Genomic DNA, 25442 nt, shown 5'->3' with positions numbered 1-25442 from the left:
CAATTAGTTCGACCGTTTATCGTGGTAAAATCGTTGCAAAATTTCGCTAAATAAAGTGGTAAAATCATTATATTACTGGATCGAAAATTATTTGATTTTAGATGTTTTCTGTTATATTAGCACGTTTTTTATTTAAAACGCGAAAAATTTCGTCAAACAATGATAGAATTGGACTGAAAGTGGTGTTATTTTTGCCTTATTGGTGGCTTGAACACGTTTTCACGTTTTAAGCTTAAAAACTCAGTTTTAACGGAAATTTTATATTTTGAAAGTTTTTTACCCGTAAACACAATTTTTTGCGAAATTTTCATAAAAATAAACCAAAAAATCACCTAATTGAGTCAAAAATATTTATAGTATTATGTTTAAAGCAATAATGCAATAATTCAGATTATTTTAGGAAATTTCCTTAAAAAATATTAAAAATTTCGTTGAAATAGATTAAAAATTTTGTATGATTTTTTGGAGCGCTTTTAAACACGCATTTGGAGTAATTACTCGGTTTTTTTGATAAAGTGAAATCATTAAATAGGTAAATTTTTTTCAACTTTTTGGCACGTTTCCGTATCATAAACACAAATAATCAAAATAAATTTTTGAGAATTTTTTTTGCTGCCCTTCTGACTTGCCGGGACACCCCTGACACTCGGAGTGGCGGGGCCCTGAAACTAATATTGAACGAAAAACACCTTTTTAACCCAAAAACCTTAATAACTCTCTTCAGAAGACTTTAAATTTTGATGGAAACATTCACCATAATCATCGCTTCCTAGGTTTCGTTAGAATAATTTAAACACAAACATAAAAGAAGTTGTTTGGGCTTAATTTACATTCATCTGATGATTTTTTAAGGCAAATAAAATATTTAACAAAATATTAATCACGTCAGTAACGAATGCCAGACACCACAAAAAAGATTGATTTAAAACTTTTAATTAAAAATGACATAGATTGTTTCATTTTTTGTACTGATTAGTGTCAGTTTCTCTTATTGTAACCAGCAGTAATTGGCTGACATATTTTTATCCCAAAAACCTTGATATACCTCTTTTCATAAGACTTTAAATTTGCCACTTGATCGCTTAAGTTTCCCAGATTTTATTAGAATAATTGTACCACAAATAAAACAAAAATTGTTTGGGCTTAATCTAAATTCACTTGATGATATGTTATTGTTATTCATAATACGAGAGCGAAAACACAAGCTTAAAGTTCGAGGACTGACGTTATGCAACGAGCGTAGGCGAGTTTCATACCTATAGACACCCAAAAACTTTAAGCGTCTTCGTATGAGTGTTATTCAAAATTAGTTTTGTTGGAACATTATAATTTAAAACACGTTGCTACGGGAAGCGTGTTTTAAAATAGTGAAAACACGTTGCTATGGGAAACGTGTTTTAAAATAGTGTTTATAATCTAGGGTTCTGATATTAAAAAGAAGGCTTACAGTTTTACCAACAAAAAAAACTAACAATAAGTAGCTTATCACAGAAATAACGAAAATAACGAAAAGTAGACACCAGAATTAAATTTTCAAAACTTTTAGTGAATATATTAAGAAAATAGACGTGATTGCCAATGTGACATATATTTTAGTTATCAGTGAGTAAGCGGAAAACAAAATCAGTAGTATAAATTACCTCGTGGTAAAAGAAAAAAATTTTTTTGTAAATTTGTGTTATTGGCGGTAAATTCAATTTTAAGCGCTATTTTAAGATCCTAAAAATACCACAATCGCAATCTAAATATTTTGCGTTGGGAATTTATAAACCCAAAGCATTTAACGTCTGTTTTAGAGTGAAATCAAACAGTTTCGTAGTTAGATCAGAAATGAAACTCTTTCTTTTGCTCCTTTTGGCACTTCAAACTCAAACCGGTAAAAATCGCCCAAAGTAACGATTTTTCTCAAATTTTTAATACAGGTTTTTGTCTCGTTTGCTACTCAACCAATCTCGTGGGATTAAGAGGGGGCCAGTTCAGGACAAATGTACAAAATTGTGATACCAATTTTAAGAGACTTTTAATAATGCAATGGAGGGGCAAGTCAACTTTAAAACTTGCGCAAAATCTTGAATACAGTTGTTATAAAATTGTTACACCTTCAGGTGAGTTAATTAATTTATGAAATAGTTATTCGTGTTTGCGCTAAAATCGAAGGAAAATGTGAAAAATATTTAAGTTACTGGGTCGTCGAAAAAGACAAAAATGAATTCGTTTTTGATTTTATGGTTGTTTGAGGAAATTTCGCGAAAAAATATTGTTTCTCACTTATAAAACGAGCTAAATATAGAAACGAAATCACAATAACGTTATTTTCGACCTTTATCAAAGAAAAATTAAAAGTCGTAATTTAACTTAAAATTATCTGTTTCCGAACAGTATAGATTTCAGTTTTTCCGCTCTACCAAAGATAAAAAAAACATAACTATTAATTTACTTAAAACAAATTGTAGCATTACTTTATTTAGTTTTGTGGTAATCGAGTAAAAATTGTGCAAATAATGCGAATAAAATAAAAATAAAGATTGGGCAAAAATTTTACTTACTTAGTGGCTATTTCAAAACTATAAAAACGCCAACGTCGCATTTTACCAAATTATTTTTGGTAGTTTTGAGAGAAAATGCAACGTTGGCGTTTTTATAGTTTTGAAACAGCTAATATCTACCAATAAAAAAAGTTATCAAAATTACAATAACCAAAAATTTAAGTGAAAAGTGTGTGTATTTGACGTGAAATTTTCTGAGGAATTTAAATCTGACCCCATTTTTGAAATAGGGTACGTAGTTTTCGAGAAATTAAACGATAATTTCAATTACTATAAATAAAAAAAATACAAATTAATCTGTATATAAACGACATGTAGCACTTTTAATTAAATTTAGTTATTTATTTGAATTCAAAAGTTTATGGCACAGGGCGAAAAGGTGTAATCCGAAAAAAAACTTGTTTCAAATTTCTATTTATTTATTTATTTATGTGCTAATAAAAATTATCAAGTTTACAGTACCCAAAAATTTAAATCAAGGTTATGCCTGTTTGACCTAAAATTGTCTAAGAATTCGCAAAAAAATTTGACGAAATACTACCAATTTAGATTTTTTAATTCTACCAAAGATAAAAAAAAGAAATTGATCTATCTAGAATGACTTCTAGCACTTTTAACTATAGTTAGTTATTTAATTCTGAACAAAAAATCAAGATTACATGATTACAATTTTATCAAAAATTGTGCCTGAAAGTATGCCTAATTGACGTGAAACTGTCTGAGAGTTACGTAGTTTTGGAAAAACTAGACAATGAATACACGGTTGATTTAAATTTTTCCATTCTATAACAAAAATAAAACAAAACAAAAATTGATTAAATTAATTTTGATTAACTATTTTTGTTCTACGATTTGTAATTTTGGTGATTTTAGATAAAATACGGCCTATTTAAAATTTTTCATTCTACTAGAAATTAAAAAAAAATATAAACTGATTAAAATAACTTGCAGTACTTTTAACTATAATTATTAGTTATCTAATTCTGAGCAAAAGTTTGTCAATGGGATCAAAATTGTACAAACAATCCAAATAAAATAACTTAGTCAAAATTTGTGTTTACTTATATACCAATAAAAAAACTGTTCTCATATTTAATTTAGGATTTGCAGTTTTGAAACAATTAAACTGTAAGAATTTGATTTAAATTTTTTCATTCTACAACAAATAATTTTTGTCGTAATTGGGTAAAAATTATGCAAATAAACCAAATAAAACAACTTGGTCAAAATTTTTATTTAGGTAATTATCTGCCAACAAAAAAAATGATCAAGATTATAATAATCAAAAACTTAGGTCAAAAATAAGCCTATATGACGTAAAATTGTGTGTGGAATACGAATCTGTCCACACTTTTGTTGCAAGATTCATAGTTTTGAAGAAATTAATCGGTAAATACAGTCGTTTTAAATTTTTCCAGTCTACATAACAAGTAACATAAAAATAGAAATTGATATATCTAAAATGACTCTTAGCGCTTTTGATTAAATTTAATTATTTATTTTTAAACCAAAATTCATGGCAATCCAATCAAAGGGTGAAAATATGTAATTCAAATAAAAAACTTTAAAAAAACAATTATTTACTGACATATCTGCTAATAAAAAATCATCAAAATTACAATACCCAAAAATTTAGTTCAAAGTATGTCTATCTGGTATAAAATTGTCTGTAATTCCCATATCTGTATCCATTTTGTTCTACGATTTGTAGTTTTCGAAATATTTAGACGAAATACGGTCAACCTATTTTTTTATTCTACCAAAAAAAAAAAAATAGAAAATGATTTATCTAAAACAACTTCTAACACTTTTAACTATAGTTAGTTATCTAGTTCTGAACAAATTTTATCACAATGGAGTGAAAATTGTGCAAATAATTCAAATAAAGCAACTTAGAAAAATTTTATTTACTTATCTACCAATAAAAAAACATCAAGATTACAATAACCAAAATTTAAGGTCAAAAGTATGCTCATTCTACGTGAAATTGTCTGGGGATCCCAAATCTGTTTTGGAGTTTTGGAGACATTCGATAAAATACTGTCGATTTTAAATTTTTCCATAAGAAAATCATCTAGGCAGCGTATTTTAAGCTAAATTGAAACGATATGCAACCAACAATATGCGCGCCCATAGCTTGTGGTCTATTTCGGTCACTTTAGTGACGATGTAATCCGGAAAAATATTACGTGGCGGTAATAATATTATTTTTCTAGGAAGCAAACGAACTGCAATTAGAGGGTGTGTTCCCCGTGGTGGGTGCAATTTGGCGAAAAATGCTGTAAATTATATGAGGGAAAACAATTACAGGTTGGGTAATTATGACGATTTTAATTGCTACGAATGTTATGAAGATAGGTGTAATGTGGGTGCGCCAAAAGAGGCGTTTTGCGTTTTTATTTTAATTTCGACGTTGCTTGTTTCAGTAGTTTAAATAAAAATATGTTAATTAACCCCCACTTTTTCATCCTCATCCAATATTAAATCCCTACCTATTTATATTTGTCCTACTTCAGTCTCTCTATAGTGATTGATCTAACATGAAGCTCTCTGTTTCACTCCTTGTTATTACAATCGCACTTTTCCCCAACTTTCCCACAGGTTTTGGTTTCGAGTGTTGGTCCAATGACGAAAATGGCCCAAAAGTCCCCGGTTTTTTCAAATACAAACTCGAAGATTGTGACGAGAATTTGGACATACTTTACGGAAATCCAGAGTCAAATCGTCGCATAGTTCACAAAAGGGATTTCGAATTCGCTTGTTATAAACTAGTTGTGGACACAGGTTGTATTTTTTGGTCACGATCTGAGTAACTTTACAATGAAATTAGGGAAACTACCCATCGAAATGAAAGGTTGTGTGCCTAAAAATGGCTGCACCGACTTGAAAACAAACTTTGAGGCACATGCGGCCACAGCTGGACCTGATGCAGTTCCAGTGAAAAGTGTGACGTGTTACGAGTGTGGCCAAAGTGGTTGCAATTCGGGGGAAAAACCCAAAGTTCTGGCAAGCGTCGCAGTTTTGCTAGTAACTATCGCACGGCTAGTTTGAAATAATCGATCCACAACTTGCCATGAAATATTTATTTTCAACCATTTAAAAGTATGTTATTGTAAGACAGATGCACAAAAATCGAGATGAGTATTGATTTGGTGCAAACGCTCAAAACTGTTTTTCCGGAAACTTGGCCTCCGGACTGGACACGCGGGCGCCACTGTGACATTAAAGGTTTCCCCGATTTATTAGACTTGCACATTTGATGTACAAAAACTTGTAAAAATATTATTAAACATATATTATTTTTTGGTATTATTTTATTACAAATGTTCGACCTACGGGTTACATCTGAACCCGGAATTGGTGCGTTGGGTGCGTGTGACCTTCGCCAAACCTTCGCACAAACAAAAGAGAAAATTTATTCCAATTTTGAGCTTCCGCCCCAGTAATTACGATGATGACATAAGAATGACCTTGTCGACTACGTTGTGTTTTTGGAGTTATTGTAATTAATTCTAAAATGTGAGATACAATTTTCGATAATTTAATTGAAATAACTGCTTTTAATTGGGGACTTCACACAGGGCCGAGCAAAGCCAACTGGCCGCCCATGTGCAGGTCCCAAATACTGCGCCCCCTACTCTGACTAAAATAGTAGTACCTACTTAAAAACTACTAAGTTTAATAAATGAAAGTATTTGTTTAATTAGTGTACAGGCTAATTCATATATCATATAACCGTCGCAAAATTTTAGAATAATTTAAAAAAATAGTATAAAAATTCGTGCTTCAAATATGTTTTTTAATATACTCCTCGTATTTTAGTCCAATACCGAGGCCGATACAAGTTATAATATTTGATCCAAAAAAATGGGTTTTTCAAATAAATTAAGAAGTCGGATCACTTATAACAAAAATTTGTCTAAAAATGTGTCCAAGAGTTGATAGGGAGCGGCTTTACAATAACAGAAAAACAAAAAAATAGCACCAAAACATGTGATTTTGATGGAAAATGGTATCAAATTTCATTGATAGGTTATTCCATTAACAAGTTGTTAAAGAAAATTGAAAATATTTTTTTGAATTTTTGAACTTTGGCGCCCTCTAACTTTTATACGGTGCAACAAAAAGATGGGGATAACAGGGAACAAGAGACTCCTCAGCTCAAAATAGAGCAATTTAGCCCAACTTACCTCTATACAAAGTTATATACCTCTAAAAGTTAGAGGGTAGAAAAGTTTTTTTAATTTATTTTTTTTTAGTAAACTTTAAACGGAATAATCGATTTTGATGAAAGCAATTTGTCATCAAAACCACATGTTTTGGTGCTATTTCTTTTGGTTTTTTATTACTGTAAAGTACAGACTGATTCAGAAATAGTGAGTCTGTTGGCAACACTGGTCTTAAATTTTTAAGGATAACAATGGAGTACGCTTCCATTTAACAACAATTTAACATTCTTGTGGGGTTGTACGTCAAATAATTGTCAAGAAAAATCAAATTCAGTTGCACAAATACTTTCAAATCTGTTGCCAACAGACTCAGTATTTCTGGATCAGTTGAACACATTTTGGGACATATTTTTGTTATACGTTATCTGAGTGGTCTAATTCTTTTTTTATTCGAAAGACCCTTTATTTTTAACAATTTTTGTATCGACCTTGATTTTGGAATAAAAAAATATTTATCTAGAAATGTCAACATTTCGGACGTTCGTCAATTATTATTTTTGGTTTTAAAAATGGATTTAATTATTTAATTATTATTTCACCTATTACAATTGTCGTTATTAATTTTTTCATAACCATAGTGAACATTTTAATTAGTTGTGTTGGGGAAAAAAATCCTACGATTTTTATGAATTCACATTTTTGTGAAAAAATGCCTTTTTTGGTTTAAATTAATAACCAATTATACTATTGTTGCGTAACGTATATGTACATAAAGGAACTAAAATAAAAATAAAAAATAATAATTTAAAAACCAATAATAATAAATGGCCGAACGTCTGAAATTTTAATACGTCAACATAAATTATTTTTTTGCTCCAAAACCAAGGCCGATACAAAAATTTTATAAGTTGCAAAAATTGTTAAAAACTACCCAAAAACTTAAAACTTAAGTTTAACTTAAAACTACCCAAAACTACACCCCACTCGAGAAGGGAGTGAAGGAGTGGGGCTGTATAAGCGTAGGGGTGTTAACACATTTGAATTTTTTGGAGTTTCTGGTAGGTTTTCTTGGCTCAAAATTTGTCGCTGGGATTCAGCTTAATACAGACTTTTTTGTTTATACAGAAACTCGCAATTTGTGGTTTATTTCACTCCAAAAAATTCAAATGTGCGGTCAAAAAATTCTACTATCAAATGAAATGGGATATAGTTGATTGGTAAGTACTTTACAATCAAGAAAAACAAAAGCAAAAGCATCAAAACATGTGGTTTTAACGACAAATTGCTTGTATCAAATTTCATTGAAATCGATTATTCAATTAAAAAGTTATTAAAGGAAATCGAAAATAATTTTTGAACTTTGACGCCCTCTAACTTTTAAACGGCGCAACTTGGTTTAGAGGTAAGTTACGCTAAATCGCTTTATTTTGAGCTGGGGAATCTCTGAATCCCTGTTGTTCCCATCTTTTCGTTACACCCTGTTTTTAAATATTAGTTTCAACAGCAGATGTTAAGTAAAGTTAAAAAATAAGACGATAATGCAACTGAAAATATACATAGTTAAACAGGAAAATGGCAATTCCTTTATTAATTTTCTATCTTCATTCATCGGACTTGAAATTCGCCTAAATTACGAGCTAAAACCGTGAAATATTGATATCAAATTCAAATCGCCCGCATTTAGTAGTTCCGGACGCTCGACTTTTGATTGGGTTAATTTGAAACATGACCGACAACCCAACCAATGAGATGCTTTGACTTGACATAATGCGTTTGTGTTCGGCTTATTTTGAAGCGTCCTTTAGTTTTTCGGTTTTGCGGGTTGTAAAAACGGTGTTTTCGCGTAGTTTAGTGCCATAATGACTGAAATCAAAGTTTTATTGAAAATGTGACGAGATGACATCATAAACGAACTTCTAAAACTGCTGAAAACCGCTAGGAAACCGACAGGACGCTAAGGTTAGTTAATTTTGCGTTTAGTATCAAGTTCTATCAAATAAACACAAAATACTGTTCGAAACGGATCAAAAACACTTTAACTGTTATACATTTAGTGATAAGTTGCTGTATTATCACCAAAAACTAAGGCAAATGTTCGGTTTGTTGTCGACAATTTTTTTGCAACATGAAGAAAGTACTCTCGAATGAAAATTGGTTCTTAATAAGTTGTTAACAATAATCTTCGTTGCCTGAATTCCATGATTAAGTTCAAAATGATTCAACGAAACACTTTAAGAAGTCACGACTTCGACGTTATCGGATTTCTAGAACTGTTGACACGTAAACAAATAAATTGTGCAAAAATTAGTCAATTGTGTAGTTGAATGCACTTAATTCACTCGTTTTTCTATCCACAATTCCTTCAATCGCCCTTTTATTTCCATCAAAATAAATTTGAACGGCTATTCGTGCTTTAATCGTTTGGTGTTAAATTTCTTCAACTTTGAGGTTATGTGATTGTGTCAGTGACCCGAAAAGGCTTTAAATTCGTGTAAAATGTCGGCACCGCAGCACCACTTCATGCAAGGCTTGAACAACTCGCAACAAACCGCTCTCAGGAACCAATTCGCGTCGACAATGCAAAGTCAGATGGGCACTACCATGCAAAACCAATTACCCGTCCATATGGGCAACCAGATGAACAACCCCATGATGTCCCAAATGGCCTCAACCTTAAACAACCCAACAATGCCAAACAGCCAAATTATGGGCCAACTCAACCAACAATACGCCATGAATCCGGCGAATCAAATAGCCCAACACCAAGGGGGCAACATGCAGATGCAGCAGGGCTCCATGGGTACAAAAACCAAAATTCAAACCAAATCTTAGCCCAGTGTTTCAGAATTTTCAAATAATTTGCAACATCACGCCATGCAAGCCAACCAAGCGCAAATGGTGCAACAAGGGGGCGCCGTGGCCCCAGCGCCCCAAATCCAAGCCCAACAGCAACAACAGCAGCAATCAAAGGAATTTAACACAGCCTCCTTGTGCCGGATCGGGCAGGAGACAGTCCAGGATATTGTGAGCAGGACCCAGGAGGTGTTCCAGACTTTGAAGACAATACAGCCCCCTAACGGAACCCCGCAGTCGTCGAACGCAAGTAATGAGAAGAAAGCCAAAGTCCAGGAGCAGCTCCGCACGATTCGAGTGCTTTTCAAGCGATTGCGACTCATTTACGAGAAGTGTAACGAAAATTGCCAACTTCAAGGCATGGAATATACACATATCGAAAGTTTGATTCCTTTCAAAGATGAGCACGACCCCAAACACGATGAGAAGAAGAATTCGGAGGCCTATCGCTTGGCTTGTGAGGAGTGCAAGGAGGTCATGGAGCAAGTGATTTTGAAAAACAAACAATTAAAGGATGTGATTGATCACTTGAGGAGGATTATTTGGGAAATTAACACAATGTTGACAATGAGGCGGTCTTAAATTAACTTGTACTTATTATTAATTAAGAAAATAAAGCTTTTTTCTATGAGTTGAGTTCCTCCACACACGCATCACAAATGTTACTTTGCACAACAAGATCGCCACAAAGGCAACACTTTGACATTAAGCTATTAGTAATCGAATCAATTTCATCACTAGTGTCTTTCTCGTGTTGTTCAATCTCGAGCACAATCATTTCCTTATGTAAATCGTCCATAATCTGCGTCATTTCTTCCGCATCAAGCAATTCTTTCGTGTCTAAAGTTGATAAAATACACTTTTTCATTTCGTTTAGAATCTCGTATGTTAGGTCGTCGTGACTCATTTTTCTGAACCGGTCAATGGTTTCAATTCGTAGCGATTTAAAGTGTTGAACAAGACGCTGGAATTTTTGTTTAGTGTTTGGGGGCTAAAAACTAGACTTACTTGGCGACGATTTATTCGCTGTTCGGTGGTGTCTCTGCCTTTACCTTGCAGTAGTTTCTTGGCCGCCGTTTGGCGGTCACAATTTGCACTCATTTTTTGTTACATCAAAGGGCCAAGCAGTTAAATTGTTGTTTGTTTGAATGTTGAACATAACCTTAAAAATGGGTGCACCAGGAATCGAATGACGGTTCAGTCGAATTTTTATGTCGGTGAAGACAGAACCAAAAATGAATATTACAGTCGACCAGACAATCGCTGCGTCTTCTACAGCCAAGTTCATGAAAACATCAATAAGCTGTTTTTTTCACCCCCTTTGTATTCTGCAATTTTCTTTATTTTTGCAGGAGATTAAGCCCTTTGATAGGGCTTTCGACTGTAAAACAATCATGTTTGGGCAAACACCCCTTGGGACCTTAATGAATTTTTAAAGATTCTTTAAGATTTCCTGATTTCGCAAACTTTATTTTTTTTCACCCCTTCTATATCCTGCAATTTTCTTTATTTTTGCAGGAGATTAAGCCCTCCGATAGGGCCTTCGACTGTACAAAAAATCATGGCCGGACAAACACCCTTTGGGACCTTAACGAATTTTTTTATTTTTATAAAATTTTGCAAACTGCGTTAAAAAATTCGTATTTAAGGATTGCTCTAATTGGTCAAATTAATTACTAATTTGTCCAGCAAGAACCACGTGGAGGTTTAGAGCATTCTTGCCAGGAAAAAAGGAAATAAGGATGAGGATGAGGTAAACAAAGATTATTAGAAAATAAAAGGGAATAAAGGAACTATTGGTTTGTGAAATAAAAAAATACGACACATAAATCAAATATTTTTCACTTGGCGTTAAATAAAATGCACTTACCTTCATGGCTTCTACGTTGGCTACTGTTTGTAGCAAGATGTTAGAAATAAATTAATAAAACAACCTATAAAAAATCTTTATTTGCATGAAAGTTACAACAAGCGATTATTATCAATGTTATACAAATTAAAGAATACACAATACGTTACAATATATGGCACTCAAACAATTAAATTCAACACCTCACAAGTTAAATAGAAAAAATATGCATCTACCTTCATATGGCTTCTGCGTTGGCTACTGTTTGTAGCAAAACATTCAAAAAAAATTAAAAACATCATAAAAAAAATTTTTATTTGCATGAATATTACAACAAGCGACACAATTTTACGGCTGTAAAAAACAATCAGCAATACTTAATATATTATTAACTAATTTGTCCAGCAAGAACCACGTGTAGGTTTAGAGCATTCTTGCCAGGAAAATAGTATATAAGGATGAGGTAAACAATGATTATTGGAAAATGAAGGGAATATTAGGAATTATTGGTTTGTGAAATAAAAAAAATACAACACAAAAATACAATACACCTACCTTCGTATAGCTTCTGCGTTGGCTACTGTTTGTAGCAAAACAACAAAAATAAATTAAAAACAACACCAATAAAAAATCTTTATTTGCATGAAAGTTACAACAAGCGACGTTTATCAATATTGTACAAAATAACGAATACACAATACGTTTCAATATGTGGCACTCAAAATATTAATTTCAATACCTCAGTAGATAAATGCACCTACCTTTCTTCATATGGCTTCTGCGTTGGCTACTGTTTGTAGCATTAAAAAAAATTAAAAACAACACCAATAAAAAAGCTTTATTTGCATTAAATAATCAAATGAAATTAAAGACAAAATTAATACGTGGCAATAAATTATTTGAGTGTTTGATTTTATTTATAGTTATTGTATTTAGAATGTGTCACTTAAAATTTCACCTTTCAACACCGCATTTAGAGCCGGTGTACACATTATGATTGCAATTAAATTTTAAGGAATTATTGATTTGTGAAATAAAAAAATACGACACAAAATAAAATGGACCTACCTCCATATCGCTTCCACGTTGGCTACCGTTTGTAGCATAAAAAAAATATAATAAAAATGAAACCAAAAAAAAAGCTTTATTTGCGTTAAATTTTGAGCAAGCCACTTTCATCGATTGAAATTAAAGACAAAATCAGTACGTGGCAATAAATTGTTTGAGTGTTTTATTTTATTTATAGTTACTGTATTTAAAATGTAGTCACTCAAACTATGACTTGTCAACACCGCATTTAGAGCCGGTGTACACAACATTATGATTGCAATTAAATTTTAAGGAAATTGTGAAATAAAAAAATACGACACAAAATAAAATGGACCTACCTCCGTATCGCTTCCACGTTGGCTACCGTTTGTAGCATAAAAGAAAATTTTATAAAAATGAAACCAAAAAAAAAAGCTTTATTTGCATTAAATTTTGAGAAAGCCACTTTCATCGATTGAAATTAAAGACAAAATCAGTACGTGGCAATAAATTGTTTGAGTGTTTTATTTTATTTATAGTTACTGTATTTAAAATGTAGTCACTCAAACTATGACTTTTCAACACCGCATTTAGAGCCGGTCTACACAACATTGTAATTGCAATTAAATTTTAAGGAAATTGTGAAATAAAAAAATACGACACAAAATAAAATGGACCTACCTCCGTATCGCTTCCACGTTGGCTACCGTTTGTAGCATAAAAGAAAATTTTATAAAAATGAAACCAAAAAAAAAGCTTTATTTGCATTAAATTTTGAGCAAGCCACTTTCATTCATTGAAATTAAAGACAAAATTAATACGTGGCAATAAATTGTTTGAGTGTTTTATTTTATTTATAGTTACTGTATTTAAAATGTAGTCACTCAAACTATGACTTTTCAACACCGCATTTAGAGCCGGTGTACACAACATTATGATTGCAATTAAATTTTAAGGAAATTGTGAAATAAAAAAATACGACACAAAATAAAATGGACCTACCTCCGTATCGCTTCCACGTTGGCTACCGTTTGTAGCATAAAAGAAAATTTTATAAAAATGAAACCAAAAAAAAAGCTTTATTTGCATTAAATTTTGAGCAAGCCACTTTCATCGATTGAAATTAAAGACAAAATTAATACGTGGCAATAAATTATTTGAGTGTTTTATTTTATTTATAGTTACTGTATTTAAAATGTAGTCACTCAAACTATGACTTTTCAACAACGCATTTAGAGCCGGTGTACACAACATTATGATTGCAATTAAATTTTAAGGAAATTGTGAAATAAAAAAATACGACACAAAATAAAATGGACCTACCTCCGTATCGCTTCCACGTTGGCTACCGTTTGTAGCATAAAAGAAAATTTTATAAAAATGAAACCAAAAAAAAAGCTTTATTTGCATTAAATTTTGAGCAAGCCACTTTCATTCATTGAAATTAAAGACAAAATTAATACGTGGCAATAAATTATTTGAGTGTTTTATTTTATTTATAGTTACTGTATTTAAAATGTAGTCACTCAAACTATGACTTTTCAACACCGCATTTAGAGCCGGTGTACACAACATTATGATTGCAATTAAATTTTAAGGAAATTGTGAAATAAAAAAATACGACACAAAATAAAATGGACCTACCTCCGTATCGCTTCCACGTTGGCTACCGTTTGTAGCATAAAAGAAAATTTTATAAAAATGAAACCAAAAAAAAAGCTTTATTTGCATTAAATTTTGAGCAAGCCACAATCATTCATTGAAATTAAAGACAAAATTAATACGTGGCAATAAATTATTTGAGTGTTTTATTTTATTTATAGTTACTGTATTTAAAATGTAGTCACTCAAACTATGACTTTTCAACACCGCATTTAGAGCCGGTGTACACAACATTATGATTGCAATTAAATTTTAAGGAAATTGTGAAATAAAAAAATACGACACAAAATAAAATGGACCTACCTCCGTATCGCTTCCACGTTGGCTACCGTTTGTAGCATAAAAGAAAATTTTATAAAAATGAAACCAAAAAAAAAGCTTTATTTGCATTAAATTTTGAGCAAGCCACTTTCATCGATTGAAATTAAAGACAAAATTAATACGTGGCAATAAATTATTTGAGTGTTTTATTTTATTTATAGTTACTGTATTTAAAATGTAGTCACTCAAACTATGACTTTTCAACACCGCATTTAGAGCCGGTGTACACAACATTGTAATTGCAATTAAATTTTAAGGAAATTGTGAAATAAAAAAATACGACACAAAATAAAATGGACCTACCTCCGTATCGCTTCCACGTTGGCTACCGTTTGTAGCATAAAAGAAAATTTTATAAAAATGAAACCAAAAAAAAAGCTTTATTTGCATTAAATTTTGAGCAAGCCACTTTCATCGATTGAAATTAAAGACAAAATTAATACGTGGCAATAAATTATTTGAGTGTTTTATTTTATTTATAGTTACTGTATTTAAAATGTAGTCACTCAAACTATGACTTTTCAACAACGCATTTAGAGCCGGTGTACACAACATTATGATTGCAATTAAATTTTAAGGAAATTGTGAAATAAAAAAATACGACACAAAATAAAATGGACCTACCTCCGTATCGCTTCCACGTTGGCTACCGTTTGTAGCATAAAAGAAAATTTTATAAAAATGAAACCAAAAAAAAAGCTTTATTTGCATTAAATTTTGAGCAAGCCACTTTCATCGATTGAAATTAAAGACAAAATTAATACGTGGCAATAAATTATTTGAGTGTTTTATTTTATTTATAGTTACTGTATTTAAAATGTAGTCACTCAAACTATGACTTTTCAACAACGCATTTAGAGCCGGTGTACACAACATTATGATTGCAATTAAATTTTAAGGAAATTGTGAAATAAAAAAATACGACACAAAATAAAATGGACCTACCTCCGTATCGCTTCCACGTTGGCTACCGTTTGTAGCATAAAAGAAAATTTTATAAAAATGAAACAAAAAAAAAAGCTTTATTTGCATTAAATTTTGAGCAAGCCACTTTCATTCATTGAAATTAAAGACAAAATTAATACGTGGCAATAAATTATTTGAGTGTTTTATTTTATTTATAGTTACTGTATTTAAAATGTAGTCACTCAAACTATGACTTTTCAACACCGCATTTAGAGCCGGTGTACACAACATTATGATTGCAATTAAATTTTAAGGAAATTGTGAAATAAAAAAATACGACACAAAATAAAATGGACCTACCTCCGTATCGCTTCCACGTTGGCTACCGTTTGTAGCATAAAAGAAAATTTTATAAAAATGAAACCAAAAAAAAAGCTTTATTTGCATTAAATTTTGAGCAAGCCACAATCATTCATTGAAATTAAAGACAAAATTAATACGTGGCAATAAATTATTTGAGTGTTTTATTTTATTTATAGTTACTGTATTTAAAACTTGTCACTCAAACTATGACTTTTCAACACCGCATTTAGAGCCGGTGTACACAACATTGTAATTGCAATTAAATTTTAAGGAAATTGTGAAATAAAAAAATACGACACAAAATAAAATGGACCTACCTCCGTATCGCTTCCACGTTGGCTACCGTTTGTAGCATAAAAGAAAATTTTATAAAAATGAAACCAAAAAAAAAAGCTTTATTTGCATTAAATTTTGAGCAAGCCACTTTCATCGATTGAAATTAAAGACAAAATTAATACGTGGCAATAAATTATTTGAGTGTTTTATTTTATTTATAGTTACTGTATTTAAAATGTAGTCACTCAAACTATGACTTTTCAACAACGCATTTAGAGCCGGTGTACACAACATTATGATTGCAATTAAATTTTAAGGAAATTGTGAAATAAAAAAATACGACACAAAATAAAATGGACCTACCTCCGTATCGCTTCCACGTTGGCTACCGTTTGTAGCATAAAAGAAAATTTTATAAAAATGAAACCAAAAAAAAAGCTTTATTTGCATTAAATTTTGAGCAAGCCACTTTCATCGATTGAAATTAAAGACAAAATTAATACGTGGCAATAAATTATTTGAGTGTTTTATTTTATTTATAGTTACTGTATTTAAAATGTAGTCACTCAAACTATGACTTTTCAACAACGCATTTAGAGCCGGTGTACACAACATTATGATTGCAATTAAATTTTAAGGAAATTGTGAAATAAAAAAATACGACACAAAATAAAATGGACCTACCTCCGTATCGCTTCCACGTTGGCTACCGTTTGTAGCATAAAAGAAAATTTTATAAAAATGAAACCAAAAAAAAAGCTTTATTTGCATTAAATTTTGAGCAAGCCACTTTCATCGATTGAAATTAAAGACAAAATTAATACGTGGCAATAAATTATTTGAGTGTTTTATTTTATTTATAGTTACTGTATTTAAAATGTAGTCACTCAAACTATGACTTTTCAACAACGCATTTAGAGCCGGTGTACACAACATTATGATTGCAATTAAATTTTAAGGAAATTGTGAAATAAAAAAATACGACACAAAATAAAATGGACCTACCTCCGTATCGCTTCCACGTTGGCTACCGTTTGTAGCATAAAAGAAAATTTTATAAAAATGAAACCAAAAAAAAAGCTTTATTTGCATTAAATTTTGAGCAAGCCACTTTCATCGATTGAAATTAAAGACAAAATTAATACGTGGCAATAAATTATTTGAGTGTTTTATTTTATTTATAGTTACTGTATTTAAAATGTAGTCACTCAAACTATGACTTTTCAACAACGCATTTAGAGCCGGTGTACACAACATTATGATTGCAATTAAATTTTAAGGAAATTGTGAAATAAAAAAATACGACACAAAATAAAATGGACCTACCTCCGTATCGCTTCCACGTTGGCTACCGTTTGTAGCATAAAAGAAAATTTTATAAAAATGAAACAAAAAAAAAAGCTTTATTTGCATTAAATTTTGAGCAAGCCACTTTCATTCATTGAAATTAAAGACAAAATTAATACGTGGCAATAAATTATTTGAGTGTTTTATTTTATTTATAGTTACTGTATTTAAAATGTAGTCACTCAAACTATGACTTTTCAACACCGCATTTAGAGCCGGTGTACACAACATTATGATTGCAATTAAATTTTAAGGAAATTGTGAAATAAAAAAATACGACACAAAATAAAATGGACCTACCTCCGTATCGCTTCCACGTTGGCTACCGTTTGTAGCATAAAAGAAAATTTTATAAAAATGAAACCAAAAAAAAAGCTTTATTTGCATTAAATTTTGAGCAAGCCACAATCATTCATTGAAATTAAAGACAAAATTAATACGTGGCAATAAATTATTTGAGTGTTTTATTTTATTTATAGTTACTGTATTTAAAATGTAGTCACTCAAACTATGACTTTTCAACAACGCATTTAGAGCCGGTGTACACAACATTGTAATTGCAATTAAATTTTAAGGAAATTGTGAAATAAAAAAATACGACACAAAATAAAATGGACCTACCTCCGTATCGCTTCCACGTTGGCTACCGTTTGTAGCATAAAAGAAAATTTTATAAAAATGAAACCAAAAAAAAAAGCTTTATTTGCATTAAATTTTGAGCAAGCCACTTTCATCGATTGAAATTAAAGACAAAATTAATACGTGGCAATAAATTATTTGAGTGTTTTATTTTATTTATAGTTACTGTATTTAAAATGTAGTCACTCAAACTATGACTTTTCAACACCGCATTTAGAGCCGGTGTACACAACATTATGATTGCAATTAAATTTTAAGGAAATTGTGAAATAAAAAAATACGACACAAAATAAAATGGACCTACCTCCGTATCGCTTCCACGTTGGCTACCGTTTGTAGCATAAAAGAAGATTTTATAAAAATGAAACCAAAAAAAAAGCTTTATTTGCATTAAATTTTGAGCAAGCCACTTTCATCGATTGAAATTAAAGACAAAATTAATACGTGGCAATAAATTATTTGAGTGTTTTATTTTATTTATAGTTACTGTATTTAAAACTTGTCACTCAAACTATGACTTTTCAACAACGCATTTAGAGCCGGTGTACACAACATTGTAATTGCAATTAAATTTTAAGGAAATTGTGAAATAAAAAAATACGACACAAAATAAAATGGACCTACCTCCGTATCGCTTCCACGTTGGCTACCGTTTGTAGCATAAAAGAAAATTTTATAAAAATGAAACCAAAAAAAAAGCTTTATTTGCATTAAATTTTGAGCAAGCCACTTTCATCGATTGAAATTAAAGACAAAATTAATACGTGGCAATAAATTATTTGAGTGTTTTATTTTATTTATAGTTACTGTATTTAAAACTTGTCACTCAAACTATGACTTTTCAACACCGCATTTAGAGCCGGTGTACACAACATTATGATTGCAATTAAATTTTAAGGAAATTGTGAAATAAAAAAATACGACACAAAATAAAATGGACCTACCTCCGTATCGCTTCCACGTTGGCTACCGTTTGTAGCATAAAAGAAAATTTTATAAAAATGAAACCAAAAAAAAAGCTTTATTTGCATTAAATTTTGAGCAAGCCACTTTCATCGATTGAAATTAAAGACAAAATTAATACGTGGCAATAAATTATTTGAGTGTTTTATTTTATTTATAGTTACTGTATTTAAAATGTAGTCACTCAAACTATGACTTTTCAACAACGCATTTAGAGCCGGTGTACACAACATTGTAATTGCAATTAAATTTTAAGGAAATTGTGAAATAAAAAAATACGACACAAAATAAAATGGACCTACCTCCGTATCGCTTCCACGTTGGCTACCGTTTGTAGCATAAAAGAAAATTTTATAAAAATGAAACCAAAAAAAAAGCTTTATTTGCATTAAATTTTGAGCAAGCCACTTTCATCGATTGAAATTAAAGACAAAATTAATACGTGGCAATAAATTATTTGAGTGTTTTATTTTATTTATAGTTACTGTATTTAAAATGTAGTCACTCAAACTATGACTTTTCAACACCGCATTTAGAGCCGGTGTACACAACATTGTAATTGCAATTAAATTTTAAGGAAATTGTGAAATAAAAAAATACGACACAAAATAAAATGGACCTACCTCCGTATCGCTTCCACGTTGGCTACCGTTTGTAGCATAAAAGAAAATTTTATAAAAATGAAACCAAAAAAAAAGCTTTATTTGCATTAAATTTTGAGCAAGCCACTTTCATCGATTGAAATTAAAGACAAAATTAATACGTGGCAATAAATTATTTGAGTGTTTTATTTTATTTATAGTTACTGTATTTAAAATGTAGTCACTCAAACTATGACTTTTCAACAACGCATTTAGAGCCGGTGTACACAACATTATGATTGCAATTAAATTTTAAGGAAATTGTGAAATAAAAAAATACGACACAAAATAAAATGGACCTACCTCCGTATCGCTTCCACGTTGGCTACCGTTTGTAGCATAAAAGAAAATTTTATAAAAATGAAACCAAAAAAAAAGCTTTATTTGCATTAAATTTTGAGCAAGCCACTTTCATCGATTGAAATTAAAGACAAAATTAATACGTGGCAATAAATTATTTGAGTGTTTTATTTTATTTATAGTTACTGTATTTAAAATGTAGTCACTCAAACTATGACTTTTCAACACCGCATTTAGAGCCGGTGTACACAACATTGTAATTGCAATTAAATTTTAAGGAAATTGTGAAATAAAAAAATACGACACAAAATAAAATGGACCTACCTCCGTATCGCTTCCACGTTGGCTACCGTTTGTAGCATAAAAGAAAATTTTATAAAAATGAAACCAAAAAAAAAAAGGTTTATTTGCATTAAATTTTGAGAAAGCCACTTTCATCGATTGAAATTAAAAACAAAATCAGTACGTGGCAATAAATTGTTTGAGTGTTTTATTTTATTTATAGTTACTGTATTTAAAACTTGTCACTCAAACTATTACTTTTCAACACTGCATTTAGAGCCGGTCTACACAACATTGTAATTGCAATTAAATTTTAAGGAAATTGTGAAATAAAAAAATACGACACAAAATAAAATGGACCTACCTCCGTATCGCTTCCACGTTGGCTACCGTTTGTAGCATAAAAGAAAATTTTATAAAAATGAAACCAAAAAAAAAGCTTTATTTGCATTAAATTTTGAGCAAGCCACTTTCATTCATTGAAATTAAAGACAAAATTAATACGTGGCAATAAATTATTTGAGTGTTTTATTTTATTTATAGTTACTGTATTTAAAACTTGTCACTCAAACTATGACTTTTCAACACCGCATTTAGAGCCGGTGTACACAACATTATGATTGCAATTAAATTTTAAGGAAATTGTGAAATAAAAAAATACGACACAAAATAAAATGGACCTACCTCCGTATCGCTTCCACGTTGGCTACCGTTTGTAGCATAAAAGAAAATTTTATAAAAATGAAACCAAAAAAAAAGCTTTATTTGCATTAAATTTTGAGCAAGCCACTTTCATCGATTGAAATTAAAGACAAAATTAATACGTGGCAATAAATTATTTGAGTGTTTTATTTTATTTATAGTTACTGTATTTAAAATGTAGTCACTCAAACTATGACTTTTCAACACCGCATTTAGAGCCGGTGTACACAACATTATGATTGCAATTAAATTTTAAGGAAATTGTGAAATAAAAAAATACGACACAAAATAAAATGGACCTACCTCCGTATCGCTTCCACGTTGGCTACCGTTTGTAGCATAAAAGAAAATTTTATAAAAATGAAACCAAAAAAAAAGCTTTATTTGCATTAAATTTTGAGCAAGCCACAATCATTCATTGAAATTAAAGACAAAATTAATACGTGGCAATAAATTATTTGAGTGTTTTATTTTATTTATAGTTACTGTATTTAAAACTTGTCACTCAAACTATGACTTTTCAACACCGCATTTAGAGCCGGTGTACACAACATTATGATTGCAATTAAATTTTAAGGAAATTGTGAAATAAAAAAATACGACACAAAACAAAATGGACCTACCTCCGTATCGCTTCCACGTTGGCTACCGTTTGTAGCATAAAAGAAAATTTTATAAAAATGAAACCAAAAAAAAAGCTTTATTTGCATTAAATTTTGAGCAAGCCACTTTCATCGATTGAAATTAAAGACAAAATTAATACGTGGCAATAAATTATTTGAGTGTTTTATTTTATTTATAGTTACTGTATTTAAAATGTAGTCACTCAAACTATGACTTTTCAACACCGCATTTAGAGCCGGTGTACACAACATTATGATTGCAATTAAATTTTAAGGAAATTGTGAAATAAAAAAATACGACACAAAATAAAATGGACCTACCTCCGTATCGCTTCCACGTTGGCTACCGTTTGTAGCATAAAAGAAAATTTTATAAAAATGAAACCAAAAAAAAAGCTTTATTTGCATTAAATTTTGAGCAAGCCACTTTCATTCATTGAAATTAAAGACAAAATTAATACGTGGCAATAAATTATTTGAGTGTTTTATTTTATTTATAGTTACTGTATTTAAAACTTGTCACTCAAACTATGACTTTTCAACACCGCATTTAGAGCCGGTGTACACAACATTATGATTGCAATTAAATTTTAAGGAAATTGTGAAATAAAAAAATACGACACAAAATAAAATGGACCTACCTCCGTATCGCTTCCACGTTGGCTACCGTTTGTAGCATAAAAGAAAATTTTATAAAAATGAAACCAAAAAAAAAGCTTTATTTGCATTAAATTTTGAGCAAGCCACTTTCATCGATTGAAATTAAAGACAAAATTAATACGTGGCAATAAATTATTTGAGTGTTTTATTTTATTTATAGTTACTGTATTTAAAATGTAGTCACTCAAACTATGACTTTTCAACACCGCATTTAGAGCCGGTGTACACAACATTATGATTGCAATTAAATTTTAAGGAAATTGTGAAATAAAAAAATACGACACAAAATAAAATGGACCTACCTCCGTATCGCTTCCACGTTGGCTACCGTTTGTAGCATAAAAGAAAATTTTATAAAAATGAAACCAAAAAAAAAGCTTTATTTGCATTAAATTTTGAGCAAGCCACTTTCATTCAGTGAAATTAAAGACAAAATTAATACGTGGCAATAAATTATTTGAGTGTTTTATTTTATTTATAGTTACTGTATTTAAAATGTAGTCACTCAAACTATGACTTTTCAACACCGCATTTAGAGCCGGTGTACACAACATTGTAATTGCAATTAAATTTTAAGGAAATTGTGAAATAAAAAAATACGACACAAAATAAAATGGACCTACCTCCGTATCGCTTCCACGTTGGCTACCGTTTGTAGCATAAAAGAAAATTTTATAAAAATGAAACCAAAAAAAAAGCTTTATTTGCATTAAATTTTGAGCAAGCCACTTTCATCGATTGAAATTAAAGACAAAATTAATACGTGGCAATAAATTATTTGAGTGTTTTATTTTATTTATAGTTACTGTATTTAAAATGTAGTCACTCAAACTATGACTTTTCAACACCGCATTTAGAGCCGGTGTACACAACATTGTAATTGCAATTAAATTTTAAGGAAATTGTGAAATAAAAAAATACGACACAAAATAAAATGGACCTACCTCCGTATCGCTTCCACGTTGGCTACCGTTTGTAGCATAAAAGAAAATTTTATAAAAATGAAACCAAAAAAAAAGCTTTATTTGCATTAAATTTTGAGCAAGCCACTTTCATCGATTGAAATTAAAGACAAAATTAATACGTGGCAATAAATTATTTGAGTGTTTTATTTTATTTATAGTTACTGTATTTAAAATGTAGTCACTCAAACTATGACTTTTCAACACCGCATTTAGAGCCGGTGTACACAACATTATGATTGCAATTAAATTTTAAGGAAATTGTGAAATAAAAAAATACGACACAAAATAAAATGGACCTACCTCCGTATCGCTTCCACGTTGGCTACCGTTTGTAGCATAAAAGAAAATTTTATAAAAATGAAACCAAAAAAAAAGCTTTATTTGCATTAAATTTTGAGCAAGCCACTTTCATTCATTGAAATTAAAGACAAAATTAATACGTGGCAATAAATTATTTGAGTGTTTTATTTTATTTATAGTTACTGTATTTAAAACTTGTCACTCAAACTATGACTTTTCAACACCGCATTTAGAGCCGGTGTACACAACATTGTAATTGCAATTAAATTTTAAGGAAATTGTGAAATAAAAAAATACGACACAAAATAAAATGGACCTACCTCCGTATCGCTTCCACGTTGGCTACCGTTTGTAGCATAAAAGAAAATTTTATAAAAATGAAACCAAAAAAAAAGCTTTATTTGCATTAAATTTTGAGCAAGCCACAATCATTCATTGAAATTAAAGACAAAATTAATACGTGGCAATAAATTATTTGAGTGTTTTATTTTATTTATAGTTACTGTATTTAAAACTTGTCACTCAAACTATGACTTTTCAACACCGCATTTAGAGCCGGTGTACACAACATTGTAATTGCAATTAAATTTTAAGGAAATTGTGAAATAAAAAAATACGACACAAAATAAAATGGACCTACCTCCGTATCGCTTCCACGTTGGCTACCGTTTGTAGCATAAAAGAAAATTTTATAAAAATGAAACCAAAAAAAAAGCTTTATTTGCATTAAATTTTGAGCAAGCCACTTTCATTCATTGAAATTAAAGACAAAATTAATACGTGGCAATAAATTATTTGAGTGTTTTATTTTATTTATAGTTACTGTATTTAAAACTTGTCACTCAAACTATGACTTTTCAACACCGCATTTAGAGCCGGTGTACACAACATTATGATTGCAATTAAATTTTAAGGAAATTGTGAAATAAAAAAATACGACACAAAATAAAATGGACCTACCTCCGTATCGCTTCCACGTTGGCTACCGTTTGTAGCATAAAAGAAAATTTTATAAAAATGAAACCAAAAAAAAAGCTTTATTTGCATTAAATTTTGAGCAAGCCACTTTCATCGATTGAAATTAAAGACAAAATTAATACGTGGCAATAAATTATTTGAGTGTTTTATTTTATTTATAGTTACTGTATTTAAAATGTAGTCACTCAAACTATGACTTTTCAACACCGCATTTAGAGCCGGTGTACACAACATTGTAATTGCAATTAAATTTTAAGGAAATTGTGAAATAAAAAAATACGACACAAAATAAAATGGACCTACCTCCGTATCGCTTCCACGTTGGCTACCGTTTGTAGCATAAAAGAAAATTTTATAAAAATGAAACCAAAAAAAAAGCTTTATTTGCATTAAATTTTGAGCAAGCCACTTTCATCGATTGAAATTAAAGACAAAATTAATACGTGGCAATAAATTATTTGAGTGTTTTATTTTATTTATAGTTACTGTATTTAAAATGTAGTCACTCAAACTATGACTTTTCAACAACGCATTTAGAGCCGGTGTACACAACATTATGATTGCAATTAAATTTTAAGGAAATTGTGAAATAAAAAAATACGACACAAAATAAAATGGACCTACCTCCGTATCGCTTCCACGTTGGCTACCGTTTGTAGCATAAAAGAAAATTTTATAAAAATGAAACCAAAAAAAAAGCTTTATTTGCATTAAATTTTGAGCAAGCCACTTTCATTCAGTGAAATTAAAGACAAAATTAATACGTGGCAATAAATTATTTGAGTGTTTTATTTTATTTATAGTTACTGTATTTAAAATGTAGTCACTCAAACTATGACTTTTCAACACCGCATTTAGAGCCGGTGTACACAACATTATGATTGCAATTAAATTTTAAGGAAATTGTGAAATAAAAAAATACGACACAAAATAAAATGGACCTACCTCCGTATCGCTTCCACGTTGGCTACCGTTTGTAGCATAAAAGAAAATTTTATAAAAATGAAACCAAAAAAAAAGCTTTATTTGCATTAAATTTTGAGCAAGCCACAATCATTCATTGAAATT

General features: G+C 30.3%; 1 protein-coding gene and 2 non-coding genes across 3 annotated transcripts; 2 read left to right on the top strand and 1 right to left on the bottom strand.

Annotated features, from left to right (window-relative positions):
- The first annotated feature begins 1747 nt into the window (after positions 1 to 1747).
- Positions 1748 to 5850, top strand: LOC103313865 (hypothetical protein). Its single transcript, XR_010334679.1, has 4 exons — positions 1748 to 1876; positions 1923 to 2105; positions 4763 to 5330; positions 5377 to 5850. It is a non-coding gene; the product is annotated as a hypothetical protein (transcript).
- Positions 5851 to 8952: 3102 nt separating this feature from the next.
- On the top strand, positions 8953 to 10199 carry MED30 (Mediator complex subunit 30). The gene is made up of 2 exons (XM_963285.4): positions 8953 to 9515; positions 9561 to 10199. Exons 1-2 carry the CDS (start codon positions 9212 to 9214, stop codon positions 10148 to 10150), a joined length of 894 nt encoding a protein of 297 aa, XP_968378.1. The 5' UTR covers positions 8953 to 9211; the 3' UTR covers positions 10151 to 10199.
- LOC103313866 (hypothetical protein) lies at positions 10147 to 10769 on the bottom strand. The gene is made up of 2 exons (XR_010334710.1): positions 10577 to 10769; positions 10147 to 10532 (listed from the first exon to the last, which is right to left on the bottom strand). It is a non-coding gene; the product is annotated as a hypothetical protein (transcript).
- Positions 10770 to 25442: the final 14673 nt, after the last annotated feature.

The sequence above is a fragment of the Tribolium castaneum genome, chromosome 6 (assembly GCF_031307605.1).
Source record: "Tribolium castaneum strain GA2 chromosome 6, icTriCast1.1, whole genome shotgun sequence".
Taxonomy (NCBI): domain Eukaryota; kingdom Metazoa; phylum Arthropoda; class Insecta; order Coleoptera; family Tenebrionidae; genus Tribolium; species Tribolium castaneum.
This window is presented reverse-complemented; position numbering and strand designations above follow the sequence as displayed.